The sequence below is a fragment of the Vulpes vulpes genome, chromosome 11, assembly GCF_048418805.1.
Source record: "Vulpes vulpes isolate BD-2025 chromosome 11, VulVul3, whole genome shotgun sequence".
NCBI classification, from domain to species: Eukaryota; Metazoa; Chordata; class Mammalia; order Carnivora; family Canidae; genus Vulpes; species Vulpes vulpes.
The window spans coordinates 65,892,554-65,912,837 of record NC_132790.1 but is presented as its reverse complement, the minus strand read 5'-3'; the positions used below and the strand labels follow the sequence as shown (position 1 = coordinate 65,912,837).

General features: G+C 37.9%; 1 protein-coding gene across 20 annotated transcripts in view; it reads left to right on the top strand.

The window, feature by feature from the left end:
- RBMS3 (RNA binding motif single stranded interacting protein 3) overlaps positions 1-20,284 on the top strand; it is a 1,278,291-nt gene that overhangs the window by 506,216 nt on the left and 751,791 nt on the right. For all 20 annotated transcript variants that reach the window (XM_072726630.1, XM_072726631.1, XM_072726632.1 and 17 more), the window contains one exon: positions 4,944-5,117. In XM_072726630.1, the coding sequence (XP_072582731.1) occupies positions 4,944-5,117 (174 nt within the window). The remainder of the gene's footprint in view (positions 1-4,943; positions 5,118-20,284) is intronic.

The window sequence follows — 20,284 nt, the reverse complement described above, 5'->3', positions numbered from 1 at the left end:
TGGCAAATGTATGCATTCATGTAATGACCACCCAAAATAAGATGGCTAACATTTCCATTACCCTAGAAAATTACCTCATTCCCCTTTCTAATCAATTCTCCTTCACCCCTACTCCCAGCAACTACTTTCTGATTTCTATTGTTCTACGTTTTCCTCACCTTGAACTTAATATAAATGAACTCACACATATCTATTCTTCTATTAGTGGCTTTTTTTTATTTGGCACAATCTTGAGACTTATTCATGTAGTTGTATCAGAGGTTTGTTATATTTCATTGCTGAGTAGTATCCCATTATATGAAAGTACTTTTTTTTTTAACTATTCTCCTCTTGATAGACAATTGAATAGATTCCAGAATGGGACTATTATGAACAACGCTGCTATGTGCATTCTTGTACAGTATTTTTGTGTAAATATATTTTCTTCTGGGTAAATACCTAGCAATAGAATTACAGGGCCATAAGTGGAAATAGGCTTAAATTTGTAAGAAACCACCAAGCAGAGGCCATACTCTTTTTCCCTGACAACGTATGGGGGTTCCAAGTCCTCAATAACCTCCCCGACATTTAGTGTCGTCAGTGGTTTTGGTTTTAACCACTGCCCTGGAAATAAACTGGTATCTTATTGTATCTTTATTTTATATTTTCCTGATGACTATTGATTTTGAGCACCTCCTCAGTGTGCTTACTGGCCATCCCAATGTTTTCTTTTGTGCCTTGTCCTTTCAAGTTCTTAACAGTAGTGTAGTCAAGCCAGTTTGACCAATATTTTTGAGCCCCTTGCTCTCAATCATGCAAAAGGAAAATTCAAGTGTCTGGGGTCCTATGACAGGTATAAGGAAGTTCGGGAAGGGCACCTGGGTGGTTCAGTCAGTTAAGCTTCTGCCTTTGGCTCAGGTCGTGATCCTGGGATCCTGGGATTGAGCCCCACATCAGACTTGGCTCCCTGCTTGGCAGGGAGTCTGCTTGTCTCTTTCCTTATGCTTCTGGCCTTCTCCCCACTCATGCTCTGACTTTTTGACTTGCTCTCTGTCTTTCTCTCTCAAACAAATAAATAAAATCTAAAAAAAAAAAAATTCAGGAAATCATCCACCTAACATTGATGCTATCAATGCTTGGCACTTACTTTCTCAGAGCATTTCAACAATCTCATGGGACTCTCTTCATGAGAACTGTCTTTTGGCCTATGTGTAGGCCAGGCCAGCTATGCCTGTGCTGGGGAATAAAGTTCCCAGGAGCAGTCCTTAGCCAATGATGAATGGGAATCAGAGGTTAAATACCCCAGTTTCCTTGCACTTCTGATAAGATAACTGAAACGTGTTCTACGCAGTCTCCCAAAGCCTCCCAGTAGAATTGATGGCATTGCTCTAGAAAATATAACTTATTCAGTGATGCAAATGGATTGTCTCATCCTCTCTCTGTCCCATTTCTTAGTCTCCTACTGACTTTCTCTAGAATCATTTCCAAAATGAACTACTTGTACTCAAGTTCTTGCATTTTGATCTCCTTCTGAAGAAACACAGTTGAGACAACCATCCCCAAAGATGTGTGTTGAGACTTTGAATTGTTGTGTGACAGACAGACTAATTAGGGGATTTGGTGAGTTCTACTGATGAATTCATGACATTGATTTTCTGGGTACTACACAAATGAAACAGCCAGATGAATATGACAAAAAAAATTATGTTTGTGCCTAGTAGAAGTGAAAGTGTCCCTTTGGGTTGGTGGCTAAGGGTTGAAATATATTTTCTAGAAAAGATATTCTGGTAGGGTCAGGGGAACTGAGAGGAGGGGAGGACATTCTAGGTGGTAAATAGGTGTGACAGACACATCTTGTTTGGAGTAAGAATCTATCTGGAGCTTGAGATTGTATAGAAAGGAATAAAAAATAAGACTTGCATTGTTGGTTAGGGTCAAACTAGAAAGAATGTTCAAGGAGACTAGAATTTTGGATTTTTGTCTCAGAGGGAATGGAGAACTGGTGGACCTTTTTGTTAGGGAGTAATACCATAAGAGCAGGTTTCTAGGAAAACTAATATAATATCATGATGGAGGATGAATTAAGGCTTACAGTAGAGGATTGTTGATGTAGTTTTAGTGACTTGGAGAGAAACTGATAAAATACTGGAGCTGGGTACTCATAATGGAAATGGAAAGGGCAACATCAGTTCAAGATCTACTGAAGAGAGTCAGTAGAATTTGGTGGCAGTAGATAAATGTTGGAGGACAGCGAAATGAGTCATAGACATTCTAAAGGGTCAGAGCAGTTGATTTCAAAATAATACCATAATATTAACAGAAATAATTTTACCCCATGGAGGTAAAACTTTACAGTAAAACAATATAGTCATTTAATTTAATACACAGTAATTTAAACTTTGGTTCTATTTGTGGTGATTGATAGTTATATACCCATATCCAGCAGATACTTTAAGATTTGGGACTGAACTTTAGGAGAGAGTACATAATGCTAAATTACATCTGAGAGTCATCTTCTTAGAAGTAATACTTAAAGCTTTGACCATGAATAAGATCACAAAGGAGAAAAGTTAAAAGAATGAATAGCACAGAACTGAAAATTAAGCCCTGGCAAAAGACCTCATTGGGGGAGAGCAAATAGAAAGATAAGGAAGCAGGTGAGACAGAAAGGTACAGTCGAAGGGTCAAGGAGTCAAAGGGAAAGATGATTGCAGTGATAAGGAGATAAACACTTTCAGAGCCTTCAAGGGCAAGGAAGATAAAGACATCTTGAGTGGCGGAAAAAGGCGATATGTGATCTTGACCTCATTAGACTCAGCCAGGTTAGAGAACTAAAATTTACATATAGAGAGAACAATACAAAACAATGAAACCTATGCTAAAGTGTTTGAGCTACACTGGGAGGGCTATGTGAGAGAAGGAAGGCAAGCTAGAGGCCTTGGGAATGGGACCAAGTACAAGATACAACTTGAGTGTGAGTTTTGTAAAGGAGGGACAGAAAAGAGTTTGCAGGAAGAAGACCACTGTGAATAAAATCATTGATGAGAGACTGATACTAAGAGGGACATAATTAAACTAAGAGATGAGAGTATTTACAAACTTATTTGTGCATACACAATTTCCAAGAATTTTAAGGCCCCTGAGCTGATCTAAATATGAAAAGAGATAAAGAAACTAACCACGTTTAGTTTTGAAGGAGCTACCCATAGAATCAACGGAGTTAGTGAAAGTGATTCTTTAGTCACCATAGATGCAGAGCAGAGACCAAGATACTTTCAGCCAACGATAGTTTTGTGGGTGGGCTCATTTAGTCTTTGAAGTAATAGTATATATCATACAAATAGCGTATTTTTTAAGATTTTATTTATTTATTCATGAGAGACACAGAAAGAGAGAGGCAGAGACACAGGCAGAGGGAGAAGCAGGCTCTGGGCAGGGAGCCCGACTTGGGACTCTATCCGGGTCTCCAGGATCATGCCCTGGGCTGAAGGCGGCGCTAAACCGCTGGGCCACCGGGGCTGCCCTATTTTTTTAATATAAATACGGAGCTTCTACACCTAGGACTATGCACAAAATTCCTGATTTTTAAAAAAGATTTTGTTTGTTTATTTAAGAGAGAGAGCAAGCATGAACAAGGGAGAGGGAAAGGGAGAAGCTGACTCCTCTAACTGAGCAGGGAAGCTAACACATGATTAGTTCGGGTGAGGATGAGTAGAGACAGATAAGCAAAAAAACTTGTCTACCTCAACAAGGCTGTGTTCTCTAGGTTTAGGTTTAAATATTTAAAATTGCTTCCCAGTTAGTCACTTGTTTGAATTTTCTTTTCCCCTTTCCAAATATTTCGAGACTGTTGCAAGAGAAATAGCCCAGCTGGTACCTTCCAATTGCTGAGGTCCTTGCTTTCTTTCAGTTACTCTAAGACGTCCAACTTGTCTTCAGAAAAGTCATTCCTCTAAGTATCTAATGGTATCAAAATCCAGCCTAATGGGAAACACAATCTCAGATAGAAGTTTCTTCCCACTAGGTTTCCTGAATATAATGGCAATGAGATTAGCACATTTTCCCAGTGATTGAGTTGGCATGTACTCATGGATTTATAAATAGCATTTATTGTGGAAGTTACTGTACTACTTGGGTAAGTAGCTATCGCAATTTGATGATAGAAAGCATTTGCTGAAAAGAAACTATTATATGCCTTCTATGCCATGGCCATCTGAGGACAAAGCAAGACAGAAGATACAAGTGAGTTCTGTTTCCAGTTCATTCTACTCTGTCCACAATTATGAACAACCACGTATATTTAACATTTGGCAAGTTGATAGATATTTTCCTATTTCTCTGTTTTTAATTACATTGGTATGGCTGGTTGGGGGTAAATGATGATTTCAAATCCTTCATCATTTTGCTGCCTTGAGGTAGTGGAATGGTGACATTTTGGAATAAGTCCAGATTTCTGCTGATGCCTCCCACAGGAGAGCAATGGATTCATAGAAATTGAAGACAATTTAGAGTCAGAGACTAATCTGTGCCTCAGTCCAATTCTCATAAACTAAGATTTTTGTTTGCCGCATTCAGATGAGACTGATGGTGAATTTCTAAGGTGAGTGCTGTGATGAAAAAACATTTATATAATCGACAGCATCACCACTGCTGTCACCACTAAAATATATCTCATTTCTGAAGGATGGAGTTGCATGTTGCAACTGGAAAAAAAAAACTGTTTTCAGTAAGATCTATTTCAATAAGCCTTTGTGCTTTGTGATCCAGTTAAAATTCTAACAGTGAGAAAATACTTTTATCCTAGTCAGAACAATATTTAATGCCTCTTCTTAAGAAATCGGCCATTTCCCTTAACCAGCTGAGGCCTGTGTCACAGTCATACAAGAAAGTATGTGCTGCTATATATAGCTGACCTGGGTTTTATGCAGAGCTGCCTTTACATTGCATTTCTTTCTTCTTGATAGTCTAGCTCCACAGTGAGAGCCTATCAAACTAGTAAGTCACGAGTGACCATGAGCCCTGGCTTCAGCTCTCAGTGGAACAGCAGCCAACCAGCCTGGAACACATACTCCTTTCCAAGAGCAAGCTTGCACTACCAGTCCCATGCCAGCTACACCTACTGTACTGGACATCCTGCTGTAAGTACCCAGTTTTTCTGTATTTAGTAAATTGGATACTTTATGCAGGTACATTCTGCACCCAGAGTTGGTATCTCACTATTAATTGGGCAATTCTTCCAATGCTGTAATTCTTCTAAGGTGAGAATATGCTGCTGTTCAGTTAAAGAGATGAGCAATAGAGAGCATCCTATGTGCTTAAATGACATATGTTTGGATAATCTTTGCTGAGGATTGATATTTAATTTAAAGATATTTCTAGGTGAAATAGGTTGACCGAAGTTTTGGAAAGGCGTTTGTGTGGAGGCTGAATGTCTGTGTGTTTTGTTTTCTGGCTCCCTTCTTGTTGCTTATGACGTTAGTTGGTTGATTTCGTACTGGAGAATGTTGTCTTTCAAAGTGGCATTGGAGGAGTCAATGGAGTCTGTACCTCCCACTTCTGTCAATGGCCTTGTTGATATAGTTTAAACAGATATGAACATACAGATATAAATTCATCAGTAGGGTATTTTCCAGTTGCTACTACACAGAATCTGAGGTTGTTGGCATAGATGACTCAAAGGGCAAGATACACAAGCCTTGGTGGGGAGAAATAAAGTCATGGAATTTTAGAACCTTTTTGAATAAGATACCTGTTTCTGCCATTATGTTTTTCTATGTCTCTATCCAATCCTCATAAACTAAGATTTTTGTTATCATAAATTATATTTGTACACTTAGAAAAGATTATGATGCATGTTGATTAGTAAACTTCTGTTTATTGCTAAATATTCAAACATAAGACTCTTGGGTAACAAGAGACCTATGAAAGGTACATGCTTCTTGTAGTAACTCCAGTTGTCAGTAACTGTAGATACAGGTTCTCTAGTCATTCCAAAGGCCCACTGTGAACGTCTAGAGTCAGGCTATCCTGTTTGCATTTCAAGGTTATGGAATTATAAAGTGTTCTGAGCTTCTAAATTGAGAGAACATATCTCAAATATCATGTCATAAAGTCACTTAAAAGAAGATTCAAAGAATCCACTCAAAATGTAAATTGGCATAACTTTGTTACAAGGTGATTTGTAAATCATGGTCAAAATTTAAATTGCATATACCTTTGACTCAGTAATTAAACTTTTGGCACTTGATTGGACATGTGCAAGGATGTATGCACAAGGACAATGTAGCCACATTTTTAAAATTACTTGGAAAGGGAACCTAAATATCCCTTATTAACTTTCAACAGAAATGTATGAGAGATTATTAGACATGTATTATTTTTCAGCATCCTTCTAGGTGACAGGGGCCCAGGAGTGATCAGGACCAAGTCTTGCTGTCAAGGAGCTTCCAGTTGAGGAAACAGAGAAGCAAGCAATTACCTAACTAAAGTTATGAATAAATAAAAATAAACAAACAAATAAGACAAATATACAGCAGTATTAGATGCTGCACATAAACTCAAAATAGGTTGAAATGATAAAGAATAAACAAGTGGCTACTTGAGTTGAATAGTCAGCCATGTCCTGAATTGGGAGGACAGGTTATTATCTGAGATGTGAATAAAAAAGAGACATAACTATGTATATTCAGGATGAAGAGCATTCCAGGTAGAGGAGACAGTGTGAAGGTCCGGAGGTGGAAATGAACCTGAATATTTATCACATACACAGAGGGAAAGCCAGGTTTCTGGAGCTTATTTGGAAGAGAACAGAGGGAGATAAGGTTAGAAAGAAAGGCAAGGACCAGAATATATAGCATTGTGTAATCCAGAGTACAGGGTTTGTATTTAATTTAAATATAATGGGCCATTGGAGTATTTTAAGCAAGGAAATTATTTAATTTCATTGTTTTAGGACCCACTCAGGCTGCTGGGTGAAAAAATCCTGGTAGAAGGGGAACAAGAAGAAAATCTGGGAGTTAGGAGAGTATTTTACATACAAACACTACACACACACACACACACACACACACACACACACACATGCATGCATATATGTATGTGGTTACTTCTTTAAAATGCAATTGAAGTTTTGTAGTAAGAGGAAGATTAACTTTTTCTTGTATATCCTTTGATCCATTTGATGTTCAAAATATATGCAACTTGTTTTCAGAATAAAAAACAAGTTGCATATGTTTGGCAATAAAATTTCTTTCAGTAACCAGTTCCATATTTTAAATGTCTCATTATCTTTTCCTTTCAGTCATTATTTGTCAAGCCAGATTGTGACAAATTATAATTTAATGAAATATTTCAAATCATATTCTTATTGGCCTTAAGGTCATGTAAATGTAGCTGACATTTATTGAGCAGTGAATATTTTCTAAGCCTGTACTGAGCACCTTCATAGGTATTAAATAGGTATTTATGTTCAAAATAGCCCTAGGTGGTAGGGACTATTATTATCATCATTTCAAAGATTAGTGAAGTGAAGCTCAAAAAAATTGAGAATCTTGCCCAGAGTTACAGTTAGTAGTGGGACCTAAGAGGCAAACATTGGCTGTTTAGCTTCCAACCAGTATTCTCCTCCACTGTATTATATTGTTCCTTACCATTGAGTCCCCATGTCTTTATCTATATGCTGAGAACAGTGAATATATCCCTGATAGAACTCTTTGCAATCATTTAATTTAAATGTACATGTTACTCCTCAGAGAAGTATGTATTTGTATAAAACACTCCATTTTAGTTCTGGGGGAATGAGTGAAGAATTGGTCGACCCTATCTTGAAAACCACTAGGATCATTGCAGGGTGTGTAGCTACTTTTTGTGCTTTAAAATCCAGAAACTGATACTTTCTTTTGTCATACCACTGTGAGTAAAGTGAGTCAAATATGGTAAGTAGAAGCAACAGACTAGAAACTTCTGAAAAAAATCATCCTATGTGTTGTACTTCTGATTTGAAAGCTACTCTAATGTCAAGGCCTACTTGATGCTCTTCCATTATTCCAACATTTGAACTTTTGTTTCAAATTCTCCTCCTATGCCTGATCAGATGGCATTAAACTCTTGACTCTAAGACCAGGGACCATCTAGCTCTTCTACCATCTTGAAAAAGGAATGATATCATCTGAAAATGAACCAGAGATTCTGTAGCAGGATCCCTGAGAGCTGGGTTATATTGACAATATTCAGAAATGTTGACTACCTCATCATTTTTACTTAGGTCCCTCTTGCAAGCCAAAGAACTAGAGAAATAATTTGGGCTCTGAAAAGTGAGAGTAGATTCCGTAGTCAAGCAGTGTAAGATCCACTGAGGTTTTGTGGTAAAAACCACAGAAACATTTCTTGTCTGAATAGATTGCCAGGGGGTTTCTTGAGTCATATAATTTAGGAGCCTTTAATGAAGCTATAAATGCTCTGTCTGCCTGGTGAGATTCTGGCCCTTTTCTCTGAGTTACTAGTTTCATTGAATATTTCCAGGTCTCTCTTTAGCCCTTTCCTGGGGCTAATGGGTGTCAGCCAATGTAGTGTTTGTATAGTTAGTAGATGTGACTCAAGTCACTTCCCTTCTCTTCCATTGCCTTGCTACCGGAGAATCCTGATACCTCATGAGTGTTTGGCTAGTTAACTTGAAATTAGCAGCCTATAGAATTTCAGAATACAGTTTGGCTTCTCCCTGAACAAGTAAGAATTTTCTCAAGAGTCCTGTTGTCCATCACCGTATTAGTTTCCTATGGTTGCTGTAAACAAATGACCACAAAGTTGGAGGGTTAAAACAATACACATTTACTCTTTTGCAGTTCCAGAGGTTGGAAGTCTGAAATGGGTTTTACTGAGCTGAAATCAAAATATCAAAGGAGCATCTAGTAGAGAATCTGTTTCTTGCCTTTTCCAGCTTCTAGAGCTACCCTTCTTGCATATTTTGGCTTATGGACCCTTTTTTCATCTTCAAGGCCACCAGCAAAGCACCTTCAAATCTATTTCTGCTCTCTGTCTTCACACCGTCTTGTCTGCCTGTAGTCACCTCTCTGCCTCTCTCTGATAAGGATACTTGTGGTTACATTTAAGGGTCCTCCCACATAATCCAGGATGATTTCCACATCTAAGGATTCTTAACTTGATGACATCTGCAAAGTTCCTTTTGCCACATAAAGTAACACTCACAAGTTCCTGGGATTAGATTGTGGACATCTGGGTAGATTATTATTCAGTCTACCACAATCATAATATCCAATGACTAATGGCTACCTTCTGAGCCATTAGGTAATTATTTAGAGCTTCCTGAAATAGATCTCTCTAAGGGAGATAATGTGAGAGGGGTTCTTTGAGTGGTAGAGGAATGAAATGTGTACCCTCTGGCAATTCAGAATTATTCACATTCACTAACATGTTTGATTTTTCTGAAACCCACTGTTTCTTTCCTTCGAAAATGAGGTGATAACTATGCCCTTGATAATCACTCCAATTCATATGTTAAAAGAAAATGTGAATATAAGGTTATGTATAATATATTGTTGTAAATAACAATATATGTAAATATTTACATAAATATATGAATATAATGCTTAATCCACTATACTAGTAAATGAAGAAACTATGTCCAGGCATCTAGGATGGTCTCTTCAACATGAGATATAAAATGGTAAAATATAATGTTCAAAATGTTCAAGCAGTACGGTCGTATAACTGATAACATAAGTCAAATATTGAATATGCCATACGTTTTTATTGTCTGACGGAGCTAATGATACATCATGTAAATTTCTTACCTAGTCATATTATTTGTAGTACATTTCATTCATAAAATCATTCTAATTATTTCCAAATAGTATATTGACTGGTATGCTGGTTTTGATCTTTCATTTGATACCTTTGTCAGCATTCTTATTAAATGATAATTCTGTTTACTTCCTGACTTGATGTGGGGAGTGACATCACATTGCCCACAACTTCCTGTTAATTGATAACCATTTAGCAATCATGTTAATCATAAAAGAAAGGGATTCATCAGGCTACCCTTTGCACTAGCTCACTTCTCTCCCTGCATCTGCTCCTCACTTGCACCTATTTCTTCTCACCTGAAATGATGTTATCATCTCGGTAATATCAGGGAGATGCAGAGAGGGTAGGGAGGAAGTGGGAAAAGATGAAGAGAAGATGGCAGTGATCTGATCTTCAGTTCTGAGGCGAGGAGCCTGCATATTGTTTTCTTTTTCTCTGATGAGGAAGCACAGTATGCCTCTGTGGTCCCATTGAGGCTAATCAGGAGACAGCTTGTGCCAACCACAAGGCAGTGATCAGATAGGGTCCAGGTACTAGTGGAGACAAAGCAGAAAGGACTGAAGAAAAGAAGAGATAAGGAGCCTTAAAAAGGAATAGGAGTGTTCTCAGAGGCTGACACTGTCTGGAGGTAGTAGAAGTATCTAGAGCCTGTCTCTTTCAAGAAAAGAGCAGTCAGGTAGAGGAGGAAGAGTGTGTAGCCTGGTTCAAGATAGAGGGTATAGAGGGACACAGCACCATCTTCCTAGAGGACTCTGTATTATTCATTGAATAGGTTTCTGGGAGATTCCCTCTCTGGAAACTTGATTACAAAGCACAGGACCAACTACCTTTCTTCAGGCATTACGTTGTCAAATAAAACAAAGTTCTCAAAAACTTATCAGAGGGGACATTATCCCACAATGAAGGTATTTGCTGTCTATATTCACGACAACTGTGCATCACGGCACCCAGTAGCCTTACTATCTGCTTCCTGAATTCAGACTCTACTTCTCCCCACCAGGAAGAACAGGCATTTCTTTTGGAAGCTTGAAGAAGACATTTGAAGAAGTTACAAGTTTCATTTCAGCTATATAAGGGTATTTGTGCTTCAACGCTACCCACCAACTTTGGAAATGAATAGCAAGTCCTCTGTAACAGATTCCCAAGATCTATGTCCAATACTCATTCCATGAGGATGTCTTAGAGTCACACTTTGCTTGCTTGTGACTTCTGAAATGAAACACAAATGCTGGGATTTAGATTATTGATAATTTTTATTGGTTATTCCAATTATGGTTACTCTATTTACTCAGATGTATGGTGATGTTTCAATACTTTGGCAATTGGTATGGCTGGACACTAGCTTAATAATACATCTGTACAAACTTTTGGGGCTATGGAAAACTTTTCTTTTTTTTTAAGATTTTATTTATGTATTCATGAGACACAGAGAGAGAGAGAGAGACAGAGAGAGAGAGAGAAGCAGAGACACAGGCAGAGGGAGAAGCAGGCTCCACGCAGGGAGCCCAATGTAGGACTCGATCCTGGGACTCCAGGATCACACCTCGGGCCAAAGGCAGGCACTAAACCATTGAGCCACTCAGGGATCCCCCCCAAAACTTTTCAGAGTACTGAAAATGGAAAGTTTTCAGGGTAATAAAGACTGGATCTTCAGCTTCCATGAATTCTCTTTTGTCAACTGATTTGCCTGATAGCTTACTAGGATTCTAATAGCTTGGGTCACCATATATCCTGGTTTTCCTGGTTTATGCTTATTTCTTAGTTAATAGTGTCCCTTTTTATTGTCAAAAATGTTCAGGATTAGAAAATATATGGTCTCCCTACCACAGCCCCTTACAAAAGAAACCGTATCTCTTGCACATAAATCTTACTTTGGTTTATTGTCTCAGGGTGTAAAAACTTCCCAGGGGGGCACCAATAAAGGAGACACCTCAAGTAATGATTAATCAGGCACTATAAACCATGGGGCTTCCGGTCTTTCCCAGCTATACATATATCTGTGTGCTAAGGCAGAGGAATAGTGTATCATGGTCTGGAACTTACATCCTTTGCAATTATTTAAACTCCTTACAAAATTTTTAGATAACTTAAAAAATGGGAAAGAGGGTATGTAATTTTTCAGAATTGTTCTAGGCACATGTGAACAGAGTTTGAAGGCCACTATGCGATGCTAATTTTTTCCTAAACTGTTTTTTTTTTTTTTTTCAAACTGTGGAGTTGCTTACAGTGAAAGAAGCTGCTCACAGCTCAGAACTCTGGATGGCCCAGTTCTTGCTGAGATTCTCCAAAGGCCAAGAGATTAGGTATCTCTTTCACATTACATCAATTCTAAGGCTATCACCCCCCTCCATCTCCTACTGCCCCCCCCCCCACAGTCTCTCCTATAAGATTAAATATGCAAAGCAGATAATCACACAACCACTGTTAAAGTTAGGGTAAGGAACGCTTGGGTTTCTTTTGCTGCAGAAAACATATCTGACTACTAACAGTGTTTTCAAAAAGAGATGAATATTAACCACCTTAATAAAAAGTCCAAGTGTAGAGATGCACATTTATATTTGCCAATATGGCCACATTCATACCACCCATTCACTGCATGTTTTTCTGTAGTGTGACATTACCATTCTTCCACTCTCCTCTTCATCCTGCCTAGCCTTTGTGACTTACTTTAACCCCATAATATCTGGTGAAAGTGGTGCTGCATGACTCCCGGATCAAGGTCAGAAAAAGTCATGTAGCTTCTATCTGGCTCTCTTGAAAAGCTTAATTTCTGATTGCTGTCTGGTCACTCCCTTTCTGAACCCAGCCAACCATGTGATGAGGAAAGCCAACCACGTGGAGAGGCTGTGTGTGGGTGCTCTGGTCAATAATTTTAGATGAACCCAGCTTTTGAGTCTTCTCAGCCCACCTGTCAGTTTAGTGAGTGAAGAGGCCTCCGAATGACTCCACTCTGTAGCTGCTTGAGTTACTTCAAGGTATCCGTGTCTTCCCAGCGAAAGCCTGGGACACAAGAGAGCAGAAACAAACTATTCCTGCTGTGCTCTAAGTGCCTGACCCTCAGAAACATGAGCATAAAAAATGGTTGTGGTGTTAAGCCACTAAACCTGGGATAGCTTCTGGGATAGCTTCTGACTCAGTTGGGGGAATGAGAATGACAGGTATGTCCAAGTTTGGTGCTGCTGTGAATCAGCATTCTCAAGGAGATAGGCTCTATCTTTCCTCTCTATAAAGTAGGAAAATGATAAGCTACTTCCTGAGGTCATTGTGAAAAGTTAATGAGATAATACACATAAAGCTGTTTAACACAAGTTTATCCTTTATAAAACACTTAATAGATAGAAGCTATATTAGGAAAGAAATCAATTTTAATTTGGACTGTTAGAGAAGGCTTACAGACTTCCAATTTGCACTATTTGGATGACACCTTTTTTTTAAGACCTTGGGACTCAATTTTCAAATTATTGAGAGTCCCTCAGGTACATGAAGACTTATCTGTGTCTGCCTGGAAATTTCAACTTTTCTCTGTACTTTGAACATCCGTACTTTGGTAGACCAACAGCAGGAAGGCATTACAGCCCTATAACTTTGTCCAGGGTTGGTCATTTCCAGTGAGGCCTAATATCTCCTATGTTTGTTTCATGTGGTTTTCTCTCTAAAAGACAATGTTTTCCATATAAAAATGAGAATACTATGCTGCTTCTCCCTCCTTATCTTTGTTTTTCCCACCAGGGTTTGAAGAGCTGGAGTTTCCCCTGGCACATTTCAAGCCCTTTGCTTGGTTCCTAGCCACAGAGGTCTCCTTTCCTGTCTTCTGGTAGTTTCCTTGTCTCATCTCAATAATGCATGGCTTGACACTACTTAATTCTGAGTATCCAAAATAGATGTTTTGGGAAATAGATTCAGCCATCCATCCTAGCTTAGTCCACATCTCCTGTGCTGAACCTTGGATTTCTAAGACATCCTTTGAGCTCTAGTCCCAGATTCCTGCTGCTCACTCCTAACTCTGATGGCTCTTGGTTTTGTATGTTGCGATTTTTAAAAAATCCCTTGATATATTATTTTTAAAGATTTTATTTATTTATTTGAGATAAAGAGATAGCAAGGGAGAGCATGAACAGGGGCAGGGGGTGGGGGGGAGGGAGAAGCAGGCTCTCCACTGAGGAGGGAACTGGACATGGGGCTTGATCCCAGGATTCTGAGATGATGACCTGAGCTGAAGTCAGACGCTTAATCAGCTGAGCCACCGAGGTGCTGCTTCCTTGATAATTTTTTTTTAGGATTTTATTTATTTATTCATGAGAGACACAGAGAGAAGCAGAGACATAGGCAGAGGGAGAAGCAGCCTCCTCTCAGGGAGCCCAGTGTAGGACTCATCCCAGGACCGGGATCATGCCCTGAGCCAAAGGCAGATGCTCAACTGTTGAGCCACCCAGGTGTCCCTCCTTTGATAATTTTTTTAGAATTAACATTAAAATTGATTAAATACACTGTAACATTTAGTTTTAAAATCATCACTAAAATATTACCTTATAGAAATAAACTATTTTCAAAGACTTTAGTGGGTAACATGGCATCTTGCACAATTTGGTTATGACCACTGGGGTGAGATTAAACTCTCTTTAAAGAGGCACCTGGGTGGCTCAGTGGGTTAAGTGTCTGCCTTCTGCTCAGGTCATGATCTCCCCGCCCTGTGTCCAGCACCCTGCTCAGTGGGGAGTCTGCTTCTCCCTCTGCCTCTCCGCACTGCTTGTGCTCTCTCTCAAATGGATAAATAAATTCTTTTTAAAAAAGGAAAAAAAAAAAAAAACCTCTTTTTAAATAAGGAATCTGATACATGAGAAGAATTTAAGGATGATAAGGGGGGAAAAGTCACACTATTGTTACAAAAGGTACACAAGAAAGAAAGGTTTTGTTTTATTATTGGTGCTCTTCTAAATGCTAAGGCTGACATAAATTACTGGATTTCTCTGTTTTCTGTTATCTATGTGAGTGAAGCCTCCTAAACATAAACTTGTTGAGTCTCTGGGAGAAAAAAAAACAAAAACAAAATATGCTTCCATTGTAATGAATTCCTTTTGAAAAGAAAAAAATAAATAATTTTAAGCTGAAAAACAAAAATGATTCTGATGAGCTCCCCTCACCCTGTTATGGAAGGTGGATTTTTAAAAAAAATTTTGTTTGTTTGTTTGTTTGTTTGAGAAAGAGAGAGAGCGTGGGAGTGAGGGAGGTGGCACTGTGGAAGGGCAAAGGAAGAGGGAAAGAATTTCAAGCAGACTAGGAGCTGGGCCCAGAGACGAACAAACATCGGGCTTGATCCCACAACCCTGAGATCATGATCTGAGCTGAAACTAGGAGCCAAAGCTTAATGGACTGAGCCACCAGGTACCCTGGGAAGGTGGGTTTTATCAATCACTTTTACAAAGGAGCTTTTGATGCTGCCTCTTAAGGCCAAGCTTTGCAGCAACTGCAGACAGAGAACTTGAATGACATCAGTGTACCTGCTAGGTTCACTGGAGGGGCTCCATAATTATCTGTGCACATAGACCCTTTAAGGCTGGGTCTTTTCTTTTCAGTTAGAAAATTAGTGCACCTTCTTTTACGATAAACATTCAAAATTTCAAATATACATTAATGTGAAAATTCCAGATTTCCTCCTTTCCTAGCTTCAGAGGATAGTCGTTTATCATTCTAGGTAGTTTTTGGTTGCATGTCTATTCTCCTTCAATTGTTCTTCAAACTCAAATGTCTATTTAAATACAAATAATAGAAAAATAATAACGAAGATATGACAAAATATACACCTTTAAATCCAACAGGCAGCTTCAGAAACAGAACTTTGCAGATAATTTTGCAGCTCCCACATGTCCTTTGAATACATCTCCTTCTTAACTCCCTGAGAAACCATAGTCTAGCACTTCATTTTAGGCATTTTCTTGTCTTTCTTCATAGCTTTACCATAGATAAGTACTTAAACATCTTCAAAATGAAAAACAGACTATATGTATTTTGCAAATTGTTTTTGTTCAACATTATGTTTCTGAGATGCATCCATTATTATATGATTAGCTATAGTTCATTGTTTTACTGTTGTATTATGAAGTTGTGTGAATGTACCACAGTTGATTTATCCATTTGAATGTACCTTTTACTACAATGAGCAATGCTGCTGAGTTCCTGACACCTGGGACACATGTTGCTTATGCCAGGAGTGAATTGCTGGCTGGTAGGTTGTGGTATATTGCCTAGGCAATGCCAGATTGTGGCTATACCAAAACTTATGGTTGAGCATAAGCCTCTCTTATTCCTTCATTTTTTTGTTAAGATATTGTCTTTTTCCCTCTTATTTGTAGAATTGCTTTATACAGCTGGATGCTAGTCTTTGACAGCTCTGCATATAGCATATATCTTCTCCCAGTTTGTTTCTTATATTTCATGTTTTATTTCTTTTGATGAATATTTTTTAATTTTAAAAAATTCAAGTAAAATTAATATACAGTATTATGTTAGTCGTGCATGTACAATAAAGTGATTCAACTATTCTAGACATAACTCAGTGCTCATCACAGTAAAAATGTTCTCCTAATCCTCTTCACTTATTTAACCCATCCCCCTACCTTCCCTCTGGTAACCATTGGTTTCTTCTTTATAGTCTGGTTTTTTTTTTTTTTTTTTTGTCTCTTTGTTTGTTTTGTTTCTTAAATTCCACATACAAGTGAAATCACACAGTACTTGTCTTTCTCTGACTGACTTATTTCACTTAGCATAATACCTCTAGTTGTATTCATGTTGCTGAATAGGCAAGATTTCATTCTTTTTTATAGCTGAGTGTGTGTGTGTGTGTGTATACATATCATATCTTCTTTCTCCATTCATTTATTGATGTGTTCCTTGGTTTTTCCCATAATTTGGCTATGGTAAATAATACTGCAATAAACACAGAGGTGCATATATCTTTTCAAATTAGTGTTCTCATACTTTTGGTAAATAGCCAGTAGTAGAAATACTGAATTATATGTTAACTCTATTTTTAATTTTTTGAGGAACCTCAATACCGTTTTCTAAAGGGCTGTACCAGTTATTATTCCCACCAGCAGTGCATGAGGGTTCCTTTATCTCTATATCCTCGCCAACACTTGTTATTTCTTGTATTATTTTAGCCATTCTGAGAGGTACAAGATGATATATTGTTGTGGTTTTGATTTCCATTTCCCTGATGACTAGTGATGTTGAGCATCTTTGCATCTTTGTATGTCTGTTAGCCATCTGTTTGTCTTCTTTGGAGGCATGTCTGGATGAACAATATCTTAATTGGAATGTAGCATAATTAGTCTTTTTTTTAAATGGGTAATCCTTTCTCTGTGTTGAGAAATTATTATTATTATTTTTTTACCATAAGGCTGTGGTTTTACCAGAATGATGATGGCTGTGTCTCCTCTCTCTCCCTCTCTTGGACAGCCAGAACAAAGAAAACATTTTTTTTTCCTTTTATAAGAAATTTACTCTATAATCATTTTAAAATTTGAGGGATGATTAAGAGAGACTAACATTCAGTGCAGGTATTATTGTGTATCCTACTCTAGCTCCTTGTTCCTCTATTGTTTGTCTCTGTGACCTATGGAACCACCAAGAAGTTCTCTGAAAAAGCATAATGTCCCATTTATCAAGGTCCACCCCAGACAAGCGTGTCAAGGAATTTCTTTGGAGTAAATACAATGTAACCCTGAAAGAATTCAGTCAAGGCCAAAATAGGGCCTAAAAGAAATGGAAGCCCATTATGCTCACTATTCTGGAACTTACTTTTTTTCCACTTAGCAATGTATTCCAAGCATCCTTTTAGTGTTGCGTAAAATATAGTAATGTGGCTTTGTAATGAAGAATATAAATCTTGCCTTATTGGGGCCCATTTAGATGGTCTCCAATTGTTGTTTATTATCACAATGATAGAGTAAATATGTGTATAACGTGTGTATATGTGTGTATATAATGTATATTCTTACATATTTGTGAGATTGTTTTTGTAGTAAAGTTTCAGAGAAACACAATTGCTCTGATGATATTTTCATTAAAAATTTTTATGGTAGTTGCAAGGTTACCTTCCCACCAATGTTGATAAAGATATGTTTTGCCACAGTCTAGTCTGTACTGGTTACTATCAATCAATTAGACTTTTGTTAAGCTGTATGAAAATGGTATGCTGTTGTTTTAATTTGTATTTCTCTGGTCACTGCAGAAGCCAACAATCTTTCCAAGGGTTTATCAACCATTTATAATTTTAAAAAGAATTTAGCACCTTCCTTGAATAAAAGTAGAATGAAAATATAAAGCAGTGTACCTGAAGAAAGGTTTGCCATTTTACTGCACTGCACATGAATGGATTTGTCTGGGTTTGTTGCCTGAAATCTTTTAGTTTTGGTGTTTCAAAGTAAGAAGAGATTTTCAAAACACTTTCCCCAGTGTTATATTTTCTGATCCCTTACATTTAAACACTTGTAAATCAACAGATTTAAACTAAACAAAATAAAACACAGGAAGATGCTTATTAGTTTATTACTGCAAAAGTTCTTTTAACAGGTATCATCTATTCAGAATTCTTTTTTTAGGATTTTTTTTAAAGATTTTTTTTAAAGTTTTTTTTATTTATTTATTCATGAGAGAGACACACACACACACACACACAGAGAGAGAGAGAGAGAGAGAGAGAGAGAGAGAGGGAGAGGGAGAGAGGCACAGACACAGGCAGAGAGAGAAGCAGGCTCCATGCAGGGAGCCTGATGTGGGACTCGATCCCGGGACTCCAGGATCACACCCTGGGCTGAAGGCGGCACTAAATCGCTGAGCCACCTGGGCTGCCCCTATTCAGAATTCTAATCTTGATTCCATAGAGCAAGTTTTTAGTAAAAATATTTTTAAATGTTAGTGACAGAATGTGACAAACACGTAAGTGAAACCCAGGCAAGTTATAAAGTTCAGAATAAGAGGGGACACTTGGGATGGTACATGGGTACTTCACTTCTCCTGGTGGTATTCCATTTCTGAACATGGGTGATGTGGACACAGGCATTGGCATATATGCTTTTATACTTTCTCTTGATAAAATATTCCTTAAAAACTAAAACCTCAGACTTTCCTTTTTCCAATTCTATAGTGGCACATAAAAAAAAAAAAAGAATTACTACTCTAAAGCTTAATGATCATATCTGAGGGGTTCAAATGCCAAGATATTTAGTATAGGGATTGCGAAGCCAATTTGCCAACTCTGAATGGCCTGGATGCCTATGCTCAATCTGCAGAGGCAAACACTCCACTGATAACAATTACTAGAATTCTTTTAGTTATTTGGTACTACAAATAATAAGAGTTCTTAAAGGCATCTGCACAAAAGGATAAAAAATAGAGATGGTACATGGGTCAACAAATCTACTCAAAACCACTCTTGTAAAAGCCCCGCTGTTTTATCTAATATAACCAACTGTTCTCCTTGATTATTAGTTTGTATTATAATATAGACCTGAAGCTCACGATCTTCTACTTCTTAAATTGAGATGTTGAGTCCCTTAAATCTCCCAAAAGGTGTTGTTATTAAGACCAAAAGGTAACTGTGATGAACTCCGTGTGGTTATGCATTTGGACATCAGGCTCGATGTAAATGACTAATTATTGAAGGCTAATAATTGCCGATTTAGGGATTTAATAATTAATAATTAATAATAATTAGATGCACAGGAATATTTTGTGAAGCATTCTCTTCAGGATGGGGAGCACTGTCTTGTTTCAACAAATAGAACTTTTTGTTGGCAAAGCTTCATCCTGACAGAAACGTGTAAAAGTGTAACCTTGTGAGGGAGGGGTTCATATTTAACAGCACACACTGCAATGTGACATTGGCTTTGCTTTCACTCTCAGGTATCAGAGCAGAGGGGGTGCCCTTAGCAGCTCTGCATTGGAATAGTGATCAATGTGCTATTCAATGGCGGTTAACATTTATGGCACAATTCATTTACAGTTTTATGGGTTCTACATATTTACTTTATGAACCCCAACAGGAAATGTCAGTGCAGGGAACAAGTAACACTGGACACCAAAATCACTTTATTTTCTTTTTTTAATATTCACTAAACCCCTAAGCCTAGGAGGTGTTATTTCCCCAACCTCTAATAAATGCGTACACCTTGGAGATCTTCTAGCATTATCTGAATAGAATTGCTTCCCGCAGAGAGTGATTTCTTCTTTGGCCCACTTTGAATGAATATAGTTTAGGGACAGAGACTTGACATAGGATGCAACATAATGCCACCAATTTAATTATTTTGCTTATTTAACCAGTACTTGTTATATATTTATTGAGTATTTATTCCACTTTAGGCAGCTATAGTAAAATACCATAGATGATTTAAACAACAGAATTTTATTTCTCCCTGTTCTGGAGGCTGGAAGCCTGAGACTTGGGGTGCCATCATGGTTGGGTTTTAGTGAGAGCCCTCTT